This window comes from Paramacrobiotus metropolitanus, unplaced genomic scaffold (assembly GCF_019649055.1).
Source record: "Paramacrobiotus metropolitanus isolate TYO unplaced genomic scaffold, Prichtersi_v1.0 Parri_scaffold0000229, whole genome shotgun sequence".
NCBI lineage: Eukaryota > Metazoa > Tardigrada > Eutardigrada > Parachela > Macrobiotidae > Paramacrobiotus > Paramacrobiotus metropolitanus.
This window is the reverse complement of record NW_026570449.1, coordinates 39,249-58,518: the sequence shown is the minus strand read 5'-3', so window position 1 is coordinate 58,518 and position 19,270 is coordinate 39,249. Positions and strand designations below refer to the sequence as shown.

Sequence of the window (19,270 nt, the reverse complement as noted above, 5' to 3'; positions counted from 1 at the left end):
CCATTCTCCTAAAAATGTAATAAAATGAATTAAAAATGTATTAAAATGTACAGATAGTCAGATAGATAGAGTACAATATTTCTACACGATTACGGGTATTAAGACAAATATGTTCCACTGTAGTTCCTTGCGTGGAGAAGATGAAATGGAATGGTCAAGGTCGACATTTAAAAAGACTCAGCTTGCAGTATTCCTGTCTACACTTCAATTAAACGTGCACATGTTCATTGTACAATGACGTGGTCATAAGAAGGAACATACTTATTTTCCAATTATGCAAAAACCCCAGGACATAAAAAATGCAAATTCAACACGACGAAAGAATGAAGTGCTTGTTTGCAATGGCATTAGCTAGGCGAAGCCGACAGGTAAATTGTATCCGATGCGCGAGAGTTCCAAGTGATTGGAAAATATCTGTATTGATTATTATGAGCTTGCGTGACCGCAGTAAGGCATCGTATCGTGTGCGTTTAACTATAAGATGCCTCTTGGTACGCAAAACCAAATATATTCCAGGCTCTGTTGTGACCGGTTGTTTTGCAATATATTCCTATGCGATATTCCATGGTATACGATAATTGTGCTACTTTGTTTGCTAACCGCACACGCAAAAATATTCCTAGTGTGTGTACATAATAGTACAGGATAAATTCACAAAATGATCGTTCGACATTTGAACCACAGGCAACGCGCCAGGCCGGCAAATGCTCGGTATGTTTCCCTTTAGATCCATACTATCGACTAGCTCTTAGTTTTTTGGTTAGCTCTTTTTACAGAAAACAGAGAAGAAATATATTGCAGGCACCCAGATGATGATGGAACCATGAATGTGCCCTCGCATTGACTTCGTACGTCAGTACATTTCGAAAAGGTACAAGACCGTAGAGAACAATTTCGGTACTTGATTTCGATAAGTAAGTAATTGGTAAAACGGCTGCTACAGCGTTTAGTGCGATTAACATTTTTGTTTTAAATTTAAAAACTGAATTAATTATATTATTTAATTTTTACAATTAGTTGAAACTATATGCAATGTAATAATTAAACAGAATGAAAACGCTTTTTGTATGTCGCTACACATGGACTGGAATGGTGCAGTAGTTTGAAATTCTGCGATTTCCCTGGAAATGTTCAAGTTTTTCGGATTGAACGCTGTATCATTAATTAGCTCAGCCAGTGTCAAAACTATCATACATCGGTTTAAACTTGTTGCAGTATCGGTTGTTTAACTGCTAATAATTACAGAACGGTCTGGATACAAATTCCGGCAATGTGCTTATTGCCCCAATGGAACTTACACTCACAGAAAGATGCAAAATTAAGGCGGGCTATTTTCGTTTCGGCTGTGTTGTTGTACTGCGGTAACCACATTGCCGGGAAAAATGCCACATCACTGAACATCGTCTTATTAACGGTTATCAATAATGGATCTACAACGGAATTCGGGTTCAGGTCTTCCGCGGCGGTTATGGATTATGGAGTGGATGCTCTCCAAACCACATACGGCGAATTCGGGAACTTTTCACACGCTATTTCCATACCCGGTGGCGAGACACCTGGAACATCATGTTCCAATTTGGAGGCGCGAGGTCCCTTTTTTGCATCGAAATTCTTTTACGAGCAAGGAGGAAAAGGCTCCACGTTGGTGTTTCTTGGACCAGGTAGAAAAATTTTGTTATCATTACCAAAATTTTGAGGCATTATGTGTTTTTAAGCAAAAACAGTAGGAAAACGTTAATGTACTTCCGTATTCACCTTTGAGGATTTCGATTCGGACCGGAAATGGTCAAACCCAAGTGCCGTAAAGTATGGCAGTGCATAACAACTGCGTCAGGGTAGCTCCTACAGCCTTATTGCCTGTGAATTGTGAATAACTGTCTTCTTGTTCATTGTGCACATTAATTTTTAACGGCCAAGATAGTCTGTATAGTTGGTGGTTTGTACCTGTATCCCCCATATAGATAAAAAAACGAGCCGCTTACGAGGTGCAACGCCGACAATATTGTTTGGACTGTAATTAGCTACTCGTAGTAGTCGCTTACGTTCTTTGCCCAGCAGTATATGGGTTTGTTAACGACAGAATCAATTTCATATAAATAAGCATGCAAGCATTTGTAAATCTGTGGTAAAATTCCAACAGTTGTAACCAGGACTTATTAGTACTATCTTTTTAGGTTGTGGAGGAGCCGTTGCCAGTTTGGGTCATTTAGCAAGAGGTATCTGCTACTAGCTAGCTTACTGCACGCTTCAGTGTAGTACTCGTACATGTGCGGATGAGGAAACGAAACTTTTTGTACAGTAGATGTTTCAAACTAACAGACTTTAATTATATTGCTGATTGCAGCCTGGAACGTGCCTTTTTTTACAAAGTAAGTTGGATTACAGAGTAATCGAGTTGAATTTATTCATGTTCCACCTCACGATTTGTTTTCGATGGAAATAACAGTTTGGGAATAGACACCGCTCTTGGACTTCAAGACAAAAAACGATTCCCGACACTGATCCGACTTTCGCCATACCAGAACCACCAAGCTGTTGATTTGATGTTGGTTATCCTGAAATATTTTCACTGGACAAATGTCAGTTGTCTATGTGATGATTCTCTGGAAAGTGGCGTCTTCCCATCTTACTACATTAGTTGCCGGTATATGTTTGATACATTGCGCCTAAAAAACGTGAATGCCTGGCGGACGGCATTCAACCCACAGGCTAACTTCAGCGCGGCCGATCTGGATGATAAACTCAAGGAAATCCAACGCAACAGTCGAGGTGAGAAACTAATTCGTTCCCTTACTTAGCAAATTATCACAACATCAGAAAATGTTCTAGCGTGGTCCGCCATGATTGCACAGTTCTCCTGAATGGCTGATTGCTGTAATTACTAATTCGTGTATTCGCTCCGAGCAACGAAACGCTTTCCTCTTCACAAACGTTTTATAGCAAGTTTCATTCACAGTTGTGTTAACGTTTCGTAGGTAATGTGTACATACATATTAACTAGGTCATATCCAGAGTACAAACAGGTATAAACTTTAATATTACTAAACCAAACTTTACTACTTAAGTTTTAAGACAAAGTCTGCGCTGCACAGATCTATGGAATACGATCGATCGTACAGCAATAACATACGAGTAATTCTATGAAAATAATTTCATGTTCCTGCCAGCTTGTTGACACCGATACCGGTAAAACCCACACCGTCAGGCGATGCAGCAAAAAAGAAAAGAAAAATCGCATTCACATAATTATCCCAATTAAGTAGACAGTTACTTAAAAAACATTTGAGAACTGCAGTAATGTATTCTACAAATGCTATCGTGAGCCTATGGCAAATCACTCGCAAGATTACACATCTGCAGCAAAGGTAAACAGTGTTAGCTGATATGTATGGACAAGTAAAGTCTGTTTCCTGCTGGTATCCTGTTTTAAAAACTGCTGCTGTTGATCAGCAAACAATACGATATCCAGCAGGTGAGGAGGCCCAGAACTAGCCGGGCATATTTAAAGGGAGCGCGTTGTCAGAAAATGCATTTCAAGTGCCACAAAAAGACTTATGCAGTGAACGTGCTTCGGAAGCTTCGTGCAACAATATCTACAAGCTGGTAATTCCTGTATGCTAAAAGTGTGGCTAGCTGGCTTTACAGCTATGCCACATATGCAAAGAATGGCTAAGGCATATGCAACTGTGATATTTGTGTTCGTGACCTTTGCATATATTTCTCCCTTTGCAAACGGTTTTGACGTGGCTATTGTGGAATTTGTGTTGGTGGGAAATCGAACTACCACTAGCGATGCATTTTCGGGGGCAATCTTTGAGTTTGGTGTAAGAGAAATCTCTTCAAAGTATGGGAATGCTATGAATTTTTCTAAAGTGCGCATTTCGGATCCTAACGTGACAACCTGTGAGATGATGGACCAAAAAGCCACATTTTGGGCTACTCGGTATTTCTACAGGCAAGCTGTGGGCAATCCAGTAATGGGTTTATTTGGACCAGGTACGAATGAAAAGATTAAGCGCTGAAAAGAAGCGGAGGTCATTTCAAAATTTTTGGGAACTAATATATATTGTATTTAAAGTATTAATTAAACTAGAAAATTTGGCTTAAAAAAGTAAGAGTCACAGCAGCAGATTGTTAATCGTGCGGATGAAGGTTACTGCTTATGTTACAGTCTCAGACGATTTGTAAATTGCTTAGGATGTCCGACCGCTGCCGCATCTGTGGGTCATTTGGCTCGAGGTACAGAATATCGGTCATTGTACATACTTACATATAAGAAAGGTCATCTGGCATGTGTCAAACCTGTTTTGCTTGTAGCATGGAATAAGCAGATGCTTATAGCGTAAGTTCGTTCAATTTTTATATATTTTTTTCTGAATATTTGAAGTTGACCTGAAGGGTATTTTGTGCTGTTTTCAAAACGAACTGTTCCATGGTTTAATGTTCTGCTGTTTTGTTATTTAGAGTAGCTGGTGACGCTGCAGTTTCTGCCAGTAAGGGTACCCACTCATTGCTGTGTTTTTTGTACCGTTTGGTAAAAAAACTAATGTTCCACAGAAACACGTTACCCAACATTAACGAGATTATCGCCGTATATACAAGAGGATCTGACAAAATTTGTTGTGGAAATCTTAAAGGCTTTCAAATTTACGACTGTCGGAGTGCTGTGTGATGACGCAAATGACGCACAGCTGTATATTTACGTACCGATGTGTACGGGAATTTTCGATGATCTGCGGCTGAGACACAACATCAGCGCTAACCGATACTACGTTAACGGCAGCGATCTCGCTAGTACCAACCGCTACTTAGAGGAAGTTCGCTCACAAGCCCGAGGTAAACTTTAATTGCTTTTAGACAAACTGTGGAATGGGTCTAGCTATAAGACAATTCCTCTCTGAAAATACTGTGGATATAATCGTGTAATTGTGGATGTAATCGTGTACTGAAAATATGTGTAATCGATCAGTAATAAAAGGATAACTTACCGCACAGGACTCTGTTATCCTGTGGGGAATCGGCATACTGCATACCGATTTCGCACAGGATAACACAGAGGTACTCTTTAAAGCTGTACTTCCCACTCCCAGTGTACCGTATTTTTCCAGCGCGGTTCTTGTGGTATCGGTTTAAATTCTCACGGTAGCATTTGTTGGGATAAGGTTTAGGCTAGCTGCTTATAGTGAGCAACCGTAGCTTAAAATTTGATATGTACAGTTTGTGTAATAAGGGTTGTAAGGAATACGAGTATTGATTTTTATCGGCATACCTTACATCTGATCATGGTCATGCCCTTTTAAGTATTAGCCCTTTTAAGCAATGGGTAATTTGTATACTGCGATCGGCGCGTTCACGGATACCGTTATTACCAATATTCCGATGGCCAACATCAACGGTTTCGAGTTGCACCTGAACCTGGCTTGTGAGGCCGACATCGCATACGTACATACGTATATTACATCCGTATACGATATAGTCGGAAGCGGAAACAGGGCGTAAACAATTTTCCCAACAAGGTGCCGTGGCAGGTACTGGTGCGCGAATGCTGTGTTCATTTCCAGAAACAACACCCTTAGCGTTGGAAAAATCAATTCTCAGCTCCAACTCAGAGCGCATTGCCAAGTTGGTGTGCTAGGTCGCCGCTTGCTGCCTGCATACGAGCAGTCAATAGATAATCAAGCACCTGCACAAATATGATGCTGAATCTTCATGATCGCTACAGCTGCTGCTGAGAATCTTAAGCTTACAGCCGAAGACCCAGCCTTCTATCAAATCGGTTAAGTAGTTCCATTCAAAATGGAACCAACGCAAAGGTCATCTGTCGTTCTTCTTTCCGTTTTGCTTGTAATCAGCTACGCAGCAGCCACAGTGGACGTGGCCCTGGTAGAATTCATTCTATGGGGAAATAAGACAACAACGAGTTTAAGCATTGCCGGTGCGTTGCTTGATAAAGGAGAGGAAGAGATGCGACGGTACAGTTCGGTTATCAACGTAACCAAGGTGCCGATATATGATAAAAATGTGACCACTTGCGACATGATGGATCAGAAGGCAACTTTCTGGGCTACTCGCTATTATTATCGGGAAGCCCAAGGAAATCCAGTTATGGGAATGTTTGGTCCAGGTAATGTACAACATAGTTATTTTCGAACATTTATTTTTTGATAAGTTGTTTTTTGCAGGGTGTCCAACAGCAGCAGCATCTGTTGGCCATTTAGCTAGAGGTAAGCCAAAAAGTAAACAAATATATAGTAATTTATGCATCGCAAATGTATTACAACCCGACGTTATACAGAAAAAGGCTCAAACTTGACAGTTTAGGGATGACAATATTTTTAATTATTTTTAACATACTTTTTACACTTTTAATTTATTTTTTTACATTTGCATTTTTTCGTGCAATTGTTTTTTTATGACTTATAATTTTACAGAGATGCTTTCCCGATTTTTTCCCGTTCTATTTGTTGAAAACAGAAAATTGAAGTAAGCCGATTTATACAAGTGACCGGAAGTAACGAAATGGATATCTAGTCGATTACAAATCTCACATTTTTTCGTTATAGCACATCGCATAGGCAACGAAAAATTTGGCATACTGAACGCATACATAAATTTAAGAACAGTTTCAAAGGAGTTCACCTACTGTCTATTCGCATAATTTATGACTAAATGATTTAATCCGTTTCTCTAATTTAAAGTAATTTCCTAATTTAAAGAAGTATAAAGGTGATTAGGTTGTTGAATTGCGGGTGCTCTTCAGTAAATTAGACAACCGCGGCGTAATCTCATGAGCCGCATCTGTCATTAGCAGACTGGTATGCAAATATAACACTTAAAATTCGTATGCTGTGCTTAAGAAACGGGAAAATTTTGGATCCTGTGCAATATTATTGGAAAGCAGAAAAAGCACAAAGTTTTTCTGAACTAATGAGCGTGTTCTTTTGCAGCGTGGAATAAACAAATGCTAATCACGTAAGTTTAAGCTGGCTTATGGTATTGCTGTATTACAGCCAAGTGTATCACAATTGTGCAACCAACTTTAACTGCATCAATCCTTCTAGGATTGCCGGAGATACAGCGGTTTCAAACAAAAAGCGTTACCCTACGCTGACAAGGCTTTCTCCCTACATTCAGGAAGATCTCAACCAGTTCTTTTACAAATTATTGAATACCTATGGCTATAGCACTGTGGGAATTTTATGCGACGATGCCAACGATATTTTAGCTATTTATGTGCCGATGTGCACGGCATTATTCGATACACTTCGTCTGACGTATAACGTTAGTGCCAGTCGTTTCTATGTGAACGCCAGTGATAAGGACAACGTAAAACACTATCTGGAAGAGATTAGATCCATTGCCAGAGGTTTGTAAACCAAACTGCAGGTCTCAGCTACAATGGTTACTGTATAAAAAAGGCATGCAGATCTAGAAGAGATCCGCGAACACGCGCTCGACGATTATATGAACATGCGAATTATAGCACATTTAATTGTTAGATATATAGATATGTATTGTATTGTATTATTCTTTCAGTGCTCAGAAGGTTCTTTCAGTACTGAGAAGGTGCTCAGTGCTTTTAATGCTCAGTAGTTTGTCCATAGCCAGTCTTAAAAAAATTGTAACTGAGAAACAAGAAACAAAATAGTTTCCGATATAATGTAAGTTAAAAAGTATTTCTTTGTCCTGATGTTATAATTCTAAATTATAATGTTTTTAGTGGTCATCATCATTGCGTATGGCAATCGCATTCGGCCGATCATGGTAAACTGAATTTAGCTATTGCCAGCAGAATACTGAGACTTTTATATTGTTTGATTACGCCCGATCCGAAGGCATGATTTCGTGCGATCGTGCAGCGAGCAGAAACGGATACAGATTTCGAGCACCCAGCGGATCGCTTGGCGATTGACCAGAACTGATTAATTCAAAATGGCAATAACATTATTCAGACATCATGCGCGACAACGTTTTTGGTATCAAAAACCTTCCCAAATGTTTCTTAATCTTTTGAAGCTTTGGTTGGTATCTCTCATGAACCAGATACTGCTATAACAGGAGATTTCATCCAAAACCAGATCCTGGTAATACGGGATCTGGTTCTGGATAAAGTTTGCGAACCATGCGTCAAAAGATGAAGAAATATTTGGGAAGATTTTTGATACCAAAAACGTTGTCGTGCGTGATGGCTGAATAAAGTTATTGCCATTTTGAATTAATCAGTTCTGGTCAATCGCCAAGCGATCCGCTGGGTGCTCGAAATCTGTATCCGTTTCTGCTCGCTGCACGATCGCGCGAAATCATGCCTTCGGATCGGGACGTATTATCTTAATCTTAATATGCGATACTCAAAGTAATTTTTTGATTTTTAGCTGGCGGCTTTTGATAAACAAATGACGGATGGTGAATATGTAAGTACAAAAACGAAAATCTACCTTCGTGAGTCCGATGACCTTTACAACCAAATTTTATTCTTTTGTGGCAAAGTTAAGTCTTGCTAATTGAGAGTTCTGCAGTTCAGAAACCAGTTTAATTTTTATAGTAGCCCCGCTTTTAAACTTACGTATTACAGGTATATTTTGCATTTGAACTGTATCCAAGCGCGACCTTTTTCGGCAATATATCCTGGAATACCGGGGATACCGATAAACGCGATGTGGTAAGCGTTAGTCAAGCAAACTGAAAAGCAATGCAGTCTCCCTATTTGACAAAAACTGTCGAATACTTTCTATGTTTGGAATTATAATCCGGAATGGCTAGCGTTGGCTTACTATTTAGTATCAAATACCGTAATGTTGTAAGCTGCGATGCGATGTTTTCAAGTGTGTGACCTTGTTGTGTTGATCAGGACGCTAGAACAGCATATCGTTCCTTGTTCATAATATCGCTACGCAGCGCGGATTCACCAGAATACCTCAATTTCACCAATGAAGTGAAACGGCTATCCAAAGAAAGATATGACTATACATATGCCCCGGGAGAGGAAGTAAGCGGGATAGTGGCAGGCTGTTGTAGCCTGAACAATAATTATATCACACGGTGCTGTCTATTATTGATAATTAAATTCATCATGCCACCCGCGTACTGCCTTTGAGCATGCTTTTTCTTTAATTTGAAAGGTTAACCCATTCGCCGTGTCGTACTATTACGCGCTCGCCATTTACGGACAGGTAATACAGTGAGACCCGCAATTTGCAATCCAATGCTGTGTTTTTATCATCGGTTCCTGTTGCCGCGTCGGTTCTCTCGTGATTAGGACAGATCCCGCAGCGCAGCAGCAAGAAGGATCGATATATTGCCTATTGATTTCTCCTTTCATTCCATTCTCGACCTTACATAAATATGGCTTACAGGTGCTAAACCAAACTATAGCAGCCGGCGGAAATCCCAATGACGGCGCCAGTTTGACCAAGTTGATGTGGAATCGAACATTCACCATTCTAGGCAAAGATATCGTCATCAACAGTAATGGCGACCGAGATTCGGACTGGGCGCTGAATCAAATGGATTCAAACGGCATTTTTAGGGTAGAGAGTGACCTTAACAATAAATATTTAAACAGACTTAAAAAATAATAAAAAAATAAAAATTTATTGTTTTGTTTAATGGCATTACATGTACACATGCGTATGCAGACGTCTGTTTTCCCTTACAATTAGTTTGAGGCGCGAGAAAAGCACATCGAACATAAATAAAATTTTAATACTATCGATTTTCATCTTTCGACTGTTTCATTTTTAGCCGGTTATGGAGTACTCTGCGAGTCGCAAAGTGTTGCAAAGTAGTCGTGATGCTGATGGCAGCATCCGCCCAATTATCTGGTATAACCGCGATTCCCCACCTCCGAACGAACCTAAATGCGGCTACCGCGGCATCAAACAGGAGTGCGAGATTGGTAATTACTGAGATTCGCTTATAGCCAATAGTTATCAGAAAATGTTGCTACTTCGATTACAACTAATTTTCTTTTCAGAACAACGCCGGATTTTAGCCATTGCCCTAAGTTCCGTTGTAGGCTTGGTATTTATTTGCGCCATAGCGACCTTATTGATTTACCGGTACTTAATACTTACTAAGCAGAAGTTTCTTACTAGCTTTTTATTTGATTAAAATGCTTAAATGGTACCGTATTATTACAGCAAAATTAAACTGGAGTCAGCTCTGAGCGATCCCTGGTGGCGAGTTGAAAAGGAGGAACTAAATCAGGCATCCATGAAAGTTTCCAGCCAGTCTCTCAGCAAGCTGAGTTTGGTACGAGGCATATTGCAGACATTCATGAAACTCGTGCGGTCACTTGGAGGCCTGTATTTTGCATCGAAATCTAATTGTTTAGAAAACGGCTGACAACACATCCCATGCCAGTTCTGTGGGAAAAACTCAGGTGTTTGCTAAGATTGCTTCATATAAAGGAAAAACGGTAGCAGTAAAGAAAATGGAAACCACACGTCGGTTCCATCCTTCTCGAAACGAACTGAAAGAAATCAAAAAGGTAGATCAATAATCCGAAGCCGAATTATCAGTTTTTGATAATATTTCTTGTTTTACAGCTGCGCGACATGGTTCATGAAAATATTAATCGTTTCGTTGGTATCTGCATCGAAGATAACCAAGTGCAAATCCTGACCGAATACTGTACCAAAGGAAGTTTATCCGATGTGATGGAAAATGATGCTCTGAAGCTGGACTGGCCGTTCCGATTTTCCTTGACCAATGATGTTATCTCTGTGCGTGTTTATAAAAAATTATTAAGAAGACCTGGTTTCGCTAATGCGTGCATTATAAAAAGAGCGAGCCAGAATTTTTCCTCTGGACCGCAAAATTTAATTTGGATCGAACAATAGCGTAATGCTAGCGCATAACCTTTTCCATGAATACAGGGCATGACATATCTGCACGACAGCCCTATCGAATCCCATGGAAATTTAACCAGCTCTAACTGCGTTATCGACAGTCGATTCGTCCTGAAAATTACCGATTATGGATTGGCTTTCCTGCAGCCGTTTGTTAGTAACAAGGAGGGAGATAACAAATCCGATTACTTCAGACTTTTGTGGCGCGCACCGGAACATCTTCGCGCCCCGATGCCACCTAAAGGAACTAAAGCCGGTACGGCGTTGGCATAATAACCACAGGCGCAGGCAATTATTAAAGTATAAAATTTATGTAATTAGATATATTCACGTTTGATGCGCGGTTCAGTCGAAAACTGAATTAATTACATCATATGTATTTTTTAATAACATGAAATTTAATAGTCATTGCAGTTTTGGCAGCATAGTCCGTGCGTCAGTCTAGGCTCGAATTATTGCTATTGGCTGACCGTCATATTTACCTCAATAAGCCTAGCCTACAGATTATTACTTCCATTCCAAGTTATTATTATTCCATTACCTCCGGTTTGTATTTCTGCTGGATACCGGCTAATTTTGGGGTCTAATTTCATTTTGCAGGCGATGTTTACAGCTTCGGTATCATAGTGCAAGAAATCATCCTGCGTTGCGAACCCTTCGGATCACCGGATGTGAAACGTTTACCTATGGATCCGTATGGTAAGCAATATTTCATTACAAGCTGTTATAACAAGCAGGATGGAGTGCACTTGAGGCGTGCGCTTGTAAAACCTACAATGACATGTCGGTAAAAATTGCACTGCGTTATGGTCGCGATCGATACTCAATATTGCGATCGCAGCATTGATGTCCGCCTGTTAGATAGATGATAATCCTGGGAAGAGAGGCAGACTACTGTTTTGCATCCGTTATTAATATTCAATAAAGGGCATGTGATATAAAAACAGCCGCCCGGTTTTTTCATGTTATTGACGATATTGCTGCGTTAAACCGAACCCAGCGTAGTGAGCACACACAGAGGTATCAGCTTATACGGCTAAACATATATAGCATGCTAATTACGTTGCAGCCATCATTACCGAAGTCATAAAGGGCACCAATCCCCCGCTGCGTCCGCATGTTCCGAAAGACGCTTGCCCACCCGAGCTCTATGCTATTATGGAGCACTCGTGGAGCGAAGAGCCCGAAAAGCGACCGACATTTAAAGAGATTCGCTCGCAGTTCAAAAAGATTCCAGGCGTAGAAACGGGCAATCTGATGGATAACTTATTAAAACGCATGGAAACCTACGCAACCGATCTAGAAGCACTGGTTATGGAAAGAACGGAGGCTTTCCTCGAAGAAAAGCGAAAATCTGAGGAGCTTCTTTATCAAGTGTTACCTAAGTACGGCTGATACGATTAAGGCACTTGAAAGAAATTGTATCATAAAGGAAATTCTAAACATGCTTTACTTTACATAATTATCGAAATTTATGTTGTTTCACACGGAATATTACATCGTCAGGTCTGTGGCGGAGAGACTCAAGCAAGGCAAATCGGTCGAACCAGAAGCCTTCGAGAAAGTCTCTATATACTTCAGGTAAAGTCAAACGTAAAATTATAACAGTTCACAGTATCTGGCATGCAATGTGGTGGGTTGTTCACTGGGGTTATGGATATGCTCATACCAGTTTAGCTTGTATACCCATCACGTAAAATCTTTTGATAGCTCGTAAAAGGTCACCAGTCATGTACAGAAAGACAGTATATAGCGCTTATTAGCCTACATTACTTTTACGATCAGTTGTTCAGCGATTAATTAAGAAAGCTCTGCAGAAAAAATGTAACTTACGTTGTTTGCTATAAACTGCGTAATGCATATGGACATGCTGATTCTTGTTCTGGATTGCAGCGATATCGTTGGCTTCACCACTCTCAGTGCATCCAGTACACCCATGCAAGTGGTCGACCTTCTGAATGACCTTTACAGTAAGTTTGGGTAGTTTGACAAGGTTCCAGTTTGCAATCAAAATTATCTTACAAAAATATCAAAATCAAAATCTATCTATTAACTTTATCAAAATTATTTTACAGCACTTTTCGATAGTATTCTGGATGCATTCGATGTGTATAAGGTGGGTACTTTACATACTAAATTCAGTACAAACTATTTATGCAACTTAACCCTTTGTTCAACGACAGGTGGAAACCATCGGTGATGCCTACATGGTAAATTATTTGCTCTTTTTGCGTTAATTTTGATAAATTTTTTAATTTATTGCAACGCGAATTATAAGTTATAATGTAGGTCGTGAGCGGTCTGCCCATTCGCAACGGAAACCTCCATGCTCGCGAAATCGCTCGCATGTCGCTGAAACTCTTGGACGGAATTATGCGCTTCAAGATCCGCCATCGACCCAATGAGCAGCTTCGACTACGCATGGGTCTACATGCGGGTCCTGTAGTTGCCGGTGTCGTCGGATTAAAGATGCCTCGATACTGCCTGTAAGCTCTCGACGAGATTTAATAACGAAATTAAAGGATATCCTTAATAAGTGTTGCAAGTAATTTCATTTAACTGGTAGGTTTGGAGACACGGTCAATACGGCGAACAAAATGGAAAGTCACGGAGAAGGCGCGTTTGATAAAATTTACAGCCTTATACTGATAGATGCAATGTGCTAAATGGGTATTCAATTTATTAACAGCCTTAAAGATTCACGTCAGTCCTGATCTGAAAACCATCCTGGACGATTTCCCGACATTTGATTTGACACTACGTGGAGAAGTGGAGATCAAAGTATGTGACCGCATACAACAAACAAAAACAACGTTTAACCACGATTATTATTGAGTGTATTTGCAAGTTGTAAAGATGTCACACAGTTCATATATGTTGTCACAAACTGCGCGCTTAAAGGCGCATTCAAAATTATGTTATTCATGTTGTCGTAAAACAGGAGATTTCAAGTGATCAGCAACTTAAAGCCGCACATGAACAGTATATATATCGTAGCGCATAATAATTTTCTGATTATGTGCATATTGTTTCCAGGGAAAAGGATTGATGACCACTTGGTAGGATCAAGAGTTGATAGAATTTATAGGACACACATCATTCTTAGCTAGCGCTTCTTCTTGACAGGTGGCTAAACGGGGAACGCGTGCCGGAAGGAGAAGCTGCTGCGCCAACCGCAACACAAGAGGTCACGGCTGATGTTCCAACTGCACCAGCGGAAAATCAATAAAAGCAAAGGGTATGTGTAAGGAAAGTGATGTGTGTGTGGTTTCTTAACTTATTAATTTTACCAACAAGGGAGTAGGCGATATGGATAGAGGCGGCATTAATATTTTGCATCTACAAGTGTATTTTGAAGCCAAATCGTAGTAGTTTTAATTTGCATTTCATGCAGTCTTTTGCCGGAATTATTGGGGTACCCCAGTACCGGTAATTCCGAAATACAGAAACAATTTGGGCTGATTTTGGTTAGCCTGTGTACAAGGAAAAAAAGTTATTGTTAAAACTTTTACAGTATCGGCGTGTACTGCTACAGTAATCTGCAATTGCATTTCGCCTTTTTTAGATCAAGCTCTCTCAAGTTCTCATCCTCCAAATTCATCAAAATTACATGAAAACGGCGATCTCGATTGGTATTATGCACATATTGGTCTCAAGCAGACGTTCATGTACAACGCACGAAGTTGCACCTCCTGCATCGCATTACCTCAATGCTTTCCTGCACTGCGAATTTCAGAAATGCGCACTAACCGCATTAACCAGGAGCACTTCAATCAAAAAGTCTTTATTTCAAAATCCCTTTATCTTACAGAAGAATTTTAACCGTCCAACCCAATTTTCACAGCAGACTTGAACATGTTATTGCGTACTGTGTCATGAGAAAATCAAGCTACAAAAATCGAAAACCATTTGTATCACCTGCTTATTTCTATAATGTACAAGAATGCTGTAAGTTCTTGCTGCGCAGATGTCTTATAAACATCACAACTTAAAGGAGAAAAAAATTGAAAAAATAGTACATCTAATCCATAAAAACCAGTTTACCAAGCCGTTAATTAGCCTGTCGCATGGATCGCGCATAGAAATCTCGGTCATCAAAGAAGTCTTTATAATTCTTCTCCTCTTCAACCTTAGTGCTTGTCGAACAGCGACCGCACGAACATTCTTCATCGTCTTCAGATTCTGAGTAGTCCTTCGATGAGTTAACTCTGCCAGGGTGCAAACGAGTTCGGCTGGCATGCACCAGCTTCAATGCCTTGGTTACCAAAGGACTGTCCGGGCCGTATGCGATTTCCAGTGCTCGTCGGGCTTCTTGTGCGGAAAGGTCGAATCGCTCTTTGTCCGAAGTAGCAACGAAGCGTGGCCCTTCCAACAATGAATCCAAATACCGCGCTTCAGCAATTTTAAGGAGCAACATCCCAACCCGCGGATCATTGGCATCCAACAATTTTCTGCAAGAGATATGGTCAACAAACACGGTTAACAAATACAATAACAGAAGTTAATAAGAAATATCCAAAGAAAAAAGGAGAGTCCAGAGCAAAGCTTCGGAAAACTAGTGCGGCAGAATATTTTTTCCCTCTTATTTGCTAATGAACAACGAAAAACATCCATAGAAACGAAGAAGGTGATCGCCGTGACGTCAGGTTTGGTAAACCAAAAGCAGGAAACTAAATTCAGTGCTGTGTTAAACAAAGTATGCAAAATGTATGTAAATGTGTATAGGACAAAGTAGTAAGTATTAACGTAAATTACCGGTAACTCTCCAAAGCAAATTCCACCCAAACGGCTGCCTGAGAATATTCATGCCGTTTAAAATAAACGTTCCCCATGAACAGCATCAGTGCTGAGAAATAAGGATTGTTGTAATGGAGAACGTCGTACTTCTCCATTGCGGTATTGAGTTCGCAGAGTACACGATAACTGTTTTCGGGACCGGTCACGCTGCCAATTCGTTTAGCCAACTGGCTTTTCAGGAGTGGAAACTCAGCCATCAGAATCAATGCTGAACTGTATGCACTGTTGTCGTATAACCTGGCACCACATGCCACGCATTCGGTCAGAGCACGGTGATCCGAAGGAATAACGGCAGAACAATTCTTTCGTGGGCATCTCAGTGCGTACATTTCAGCATCCTGTGTCAACGTTCATAAACTCCAGAGTAAAATACAAAATGTAACAGTTGTATTAAAAACTTACTGTTCCCGGTGTGGAGCACCGCTGGCAGTCACAAACGCAATCATATTCTTCCATTAAGATCTTGCATCGACAGCTTCGAGGCAAAAGTTGGTCCACAAAGGAAACCGTTACCTGCGAGGATTTCCACCGACCAGGGGTAATTGAAATGTATAGCGAATTTATTTCAACAATACAGCTACCTTCGATATATCCGGAACATATTTCATAGCGCGAACTTTCAGACGGACACCTTCGAATATGGCACAAGCACTGGGCATACAGGAATGTTTCAGGTAAGCAAAATGTTTGTAAATTCCGTGCCCTTTCAGAGACTGTATAACATCCGTATCGTAAATGGCCATGGCGTTAAAGCGGATTCGTCCGTACAATTCCGGGAAACTATCGGGATCCAGCAGGTTCTTTTCTGTCATCTTCAAGATCTTGGCAAGAGATTTTCTGGTGGAAGTGACCAAGGCTTTTTCTTCCTCATCCTTCAACAGCACTTCCACGTGAGAGAGGAGATCCGAAAATTTCAAAAGCTCCCAGTCATTTTCCTGTCCAGCATCCTACGAGATTCAGTGCCACCACGTAAATGCATGTTCGAATTCTTCCCAAAAACACCGCTCTATACCGCTTTCAAGGAAAATCCTGTGTATTATATTGGCTGTTCTCTATTTACTAACTTTGCACTCTCAAAAAAGGAATTATAAAACCATAATTACGTCAGCAGTTACAAGGATGTAACCGTAAAATCCAATAAATTTCTTGTTCAAAGAGACGATAGCTGCATCAAGACAGCAAAAATTACGGAAGCATTCAAGCACCTAACGTACACACAACAGAAGAATTCCTACTCTTAACGACAGAAACTTGCCTTCATCGCCAGAACGGCCCGCAACACAAGGATAAATGTCACATTAGGCACCAAACCGGCATCCTTGATTCGCTTCCACAACGCACACTCGTTCTGATGGCGCAGCTTGTCTTTGTTCTGTAAAATATAACATATTTGCAAACAATAAAAATAATGATAATGCGCAGAAAAACTCGTGCAGGAAAAGGTCAGTGTCATGGTACTGATAATGATAATAGCGCCCTTATGTGAATATTCACAAGCAATTATCTACGCTCTCCATTCTTCTCCACGGTTTTGCGAAAGAGTACTCCAGGTTATTTCATGAAAACAAAAATAAATAGAAATACAAAAAGAAATCGGAAAATTCAAACGAATCCGACCAGTAAGCTGTAAGCAGTAAGCGCAGTCAATTTTTACCTGGCATTCTTTTCCACAGTATCGAAAGTATTTGCAGGAGCCGCAAGAGAACTCCGTCGGCCGCAGCTCGGCATCTGGCAGCAACTTGAGACAGCAATGACAGCGCAGATGGGCATCCTGCGGACTGACCGTGTACACGTATGGTTCACAGGAGAAAATGTCCGATCCGCCAGGCTGAAAGGAGCGAGCAAGCTGGCTTTGCCCGTTCTTCGGACGGCTGTTGTGGTTCTTATGAGACGGCTTCTGCTTGCGCGAACTGCGTTTCCCCATTCTGTCCTGTCAGTGGCGTGCTACCGTGCGCGTTAACTGGCAACAACAACACGGATCCAAACCTGTCTTGCTTGAGATCCTGATCGTGAGAGCATCCAAAGCGTTTACAGGTTTACTAAAGAAAAGTTCTTATGTAATCTACAAGACTGCAACCATTAACTATGCACAACGCATGAAACGATGTGTTTATGGTTTACTGTTTACATGAAAATATTTCAAAAGAAACAATCAAACACGATATGATGTCTCTGATATCGAACACAATCCACATCGAGATGTCCTCATGTTGTTTATTACTGACACTGCCAGATCCATACAGGTACAACAAGAATCATAATAACAATTACTAATATCACCGACACCAACACACCAGATGCGAACTTACAGCTGCACACTATCACTTAGCACAGAAGAGCAATCAAAATTATGGTGGAAGGTTTCAGTCTAGGATGGAAATTAAAGAAAGGCCACAAAGAGAATCGTATCGTATTCCACGATCCTTCAGTATCACGTTCTGTCAAGAAGAAAGCAAAATGCGAAAACCCAATGACCAGAGAAAAGAGCACAACCAAGCAGGCACTAAATGAATTACGGAAAAGAGATAAAAGCGTCCGAAAGAAACTTATAAAAGATTGCAGATTGCGAGGAGATTCGAGATTTCGCAGCCATCTGAGAAATCGCTGCCTCTGACTGACTTGTGAGGGCAATCACTGCTGATCAGCTGGGAGACTGCGCGGACTGCGAGTCGCGTACTCAAGCAGACACACAGAACAATACCGCACTGCTGCTGTATACAGTACGCTCTCTGAACTGGCCTCTACGCCCGTAAGAGACTAGTACTTACTACTAATGCTAATGTGCAATGCCGGGAAAAGACAGCGATGCACAAAAGAATAAAAGCCACATTAACGTTCCTAAAGGTCGCCGCCTGCGCTTTCACGATGAAAAATAATGCTATAAACCAAAAAGGCACGGTACAGTATTTGCAAAAAGCGCTCTGTATACTGTACAAATTTGTCACTTGTTTTTATCTCAGCATTCATCCTTTCACGGCCACGGACGGCAACATAAATGACTACTGCAATCTAATGTAACAGTTTTACGCAACACATTGTATGTAAAAAAAATAAGTCCCCCAATTCTACCCATAGTCATACGCACGGAAATAATCAAATAAGTGCCCAAAAGAGTTTTGCATAAAACTACCAAAAAGCGAAAAATCCCAAAAATCAATTACCAGTATAAAATTTTCAAAATGTACCAAAAAAATTTTCCATTAGCCTGGTAAGATATCTTCATCAGCTTACGCTGAATAAGTTGGCTACTGTAGGAAAGATAATAAAACCAAATTTATGTTAATCTGCCCATAGCCTGGTGGTAGTACGTCTGGCTTTAAGACTGTATGTCCTGGGTTCGATTCCTAGGTGGGTAACTTTTATCTCATAAAATCAAACCAAAAAAAGTATAAAATTTTCAAAATGTACCAAAAAAATTTTCCATTAGCCTGGTAAGATATCTTCATCAGCTTACGCTGAATAAGTTGGCTACTGTAGGAAAGATAATAAAACCAAATTTATGTTAATCTGCCCATAGCCTGGTGGTAGTACGTCTGGCTTTAAGACTGTATGTCCTGGGTTCGATTCCTAGGTGGGTAACTTTTATCTCATAAAATCAAACTAAAAAGTATAAAATTTTCAAA

The 19,270-nt window shown here is 40.4% G+C and overlaps 2 protein-coding genes across 7 annotated transcripts; one reads left to right on the top strand and one right to left on the bottom strand.

Moving 5' to 3' along the window:
- The first annotated feature begins 739 nt into the window (after window positions 1-739).
- Window positions 740-14,879, top strand: LOC129601331 (atrial natriuretic peptide receptor 1-like). 4 transcript variants are annotated; one of them, XM_055500120.1, is made up of 29 exons: window positions 740-871; window positions 1,246-1,661; window positions 2,175-2,216; window positions 2,345-2,369; window positions 2,447-2,769; window positions 7,721-7,764; window positions 8,373-8,411; window positions 8,573-8,659; window positions 8,849-8,986; window positions 9,120-9,170; window positions 9,354-9,527; window positions 9,742-9,895; window positions 9,974-10,058; window positions 10,140-10,251; window positions 10,334-10,489; window positions 10,548-10,724; window positions 10,878-11,106; window positions 11,451-11,549; window positions 11,920-12,235; window positions 12,357-12,431; window positions 12,744-12,820; window positions 12,926-12,966; window positions 13,034-13,060; window positions 13,140-13,336; window positions 13,417-13,466; window positions 13,540-13,631; window positions 13,887-13,909; window positions 13,977-14,088; window positions 14,416-14,879. In XM_055500120.1, exons 1-28 carry the CDS (start codon window positions 828-830, stop codon window positions 14,077-14,079), a joined length of 3,396 nt encoding a protein of 1,131 aa, XP_055356095.1. In that variant the 5' UTR covers window positions 740-827; the 3' UTR covers window positions 14,080-14,088; window positions 14,416-14,879. The 4 variants fall into 4 exon arrangements, with proteins under 4 accessions (XP_055356095.1, XP_055356096.1, XP_055356098.1 ...); XM_055500121.1 differs by lacking the exons at window positions 740-871; window positions 1,246-1,661; window positions 2,175-2,216; window positions 2,345-2,369; window positions 2,447-2,769 and adding exons at window positions 3,531-3,996; window positions 4,198-4,239; window positions 4,318-4,342; window positions 4,465-4,493; window positions 4,558-4,836 and having other exon boundaries at window positions 14,416-14,878; XM_055500123.1 differs by lacking the exons at window positions 740-871; window positions 1,246-1,661; window positions 2,175-2,216; window positions 2,345-2,369; window positions 2,447-2,769 and adding exons at window positions 3,880-3,996; window positions 4,198-4,239; window positions 4,465-4,493; window positions 4,558-4,836 and having other exon boundaries at window positions 14,416-14,875.
- Window positions 14,639-19,198, bottom strand: LOC129601333 (histone-lysine N-methyltransferase SMYD3-like). Of its 3 annotated transcripts, none has more exons than XM_055500124.1 (7): window positions 17,957-19,198; window positions 17,302-17,686; window positions 16,903-17,019; window positions 16,229-16,594; window positions 16,050-16,160; window positions 15,606-15,985; window positions 14,639-15,301 (listed from the first exon to the last, which is right to left on the bottom strand). In XM_055500124.1, exons 2-7 carry the CDS (start codon window positions 17,569-17,571, stop codon window positions 14,902-14,904), a joined length of 1,644 nt encoding a protein of 547 aa, XP_055356099.1. In that variant the 5' UTR covers window positions 17,572-17,686; window positions 17,957-19,198; the 3' UTR covers window positions 14,639-14,901. The 3 variants fall into 3 exon arrangements, with proteins under 3 accessions (XP_055356099.1, XP_055356100.1, XP_055356101.1); XM_055500125.1 differs by lacking the exon at window positions 17,957-19,198 and adding an exon at window positions 17,776-17,912; XM_055500126.1 differs by having other exon boundaries at window positions 15,159-15,520.
- Between the last annotated feature and the right edge of the window lie 72 nt (window positions 19,199-19,270).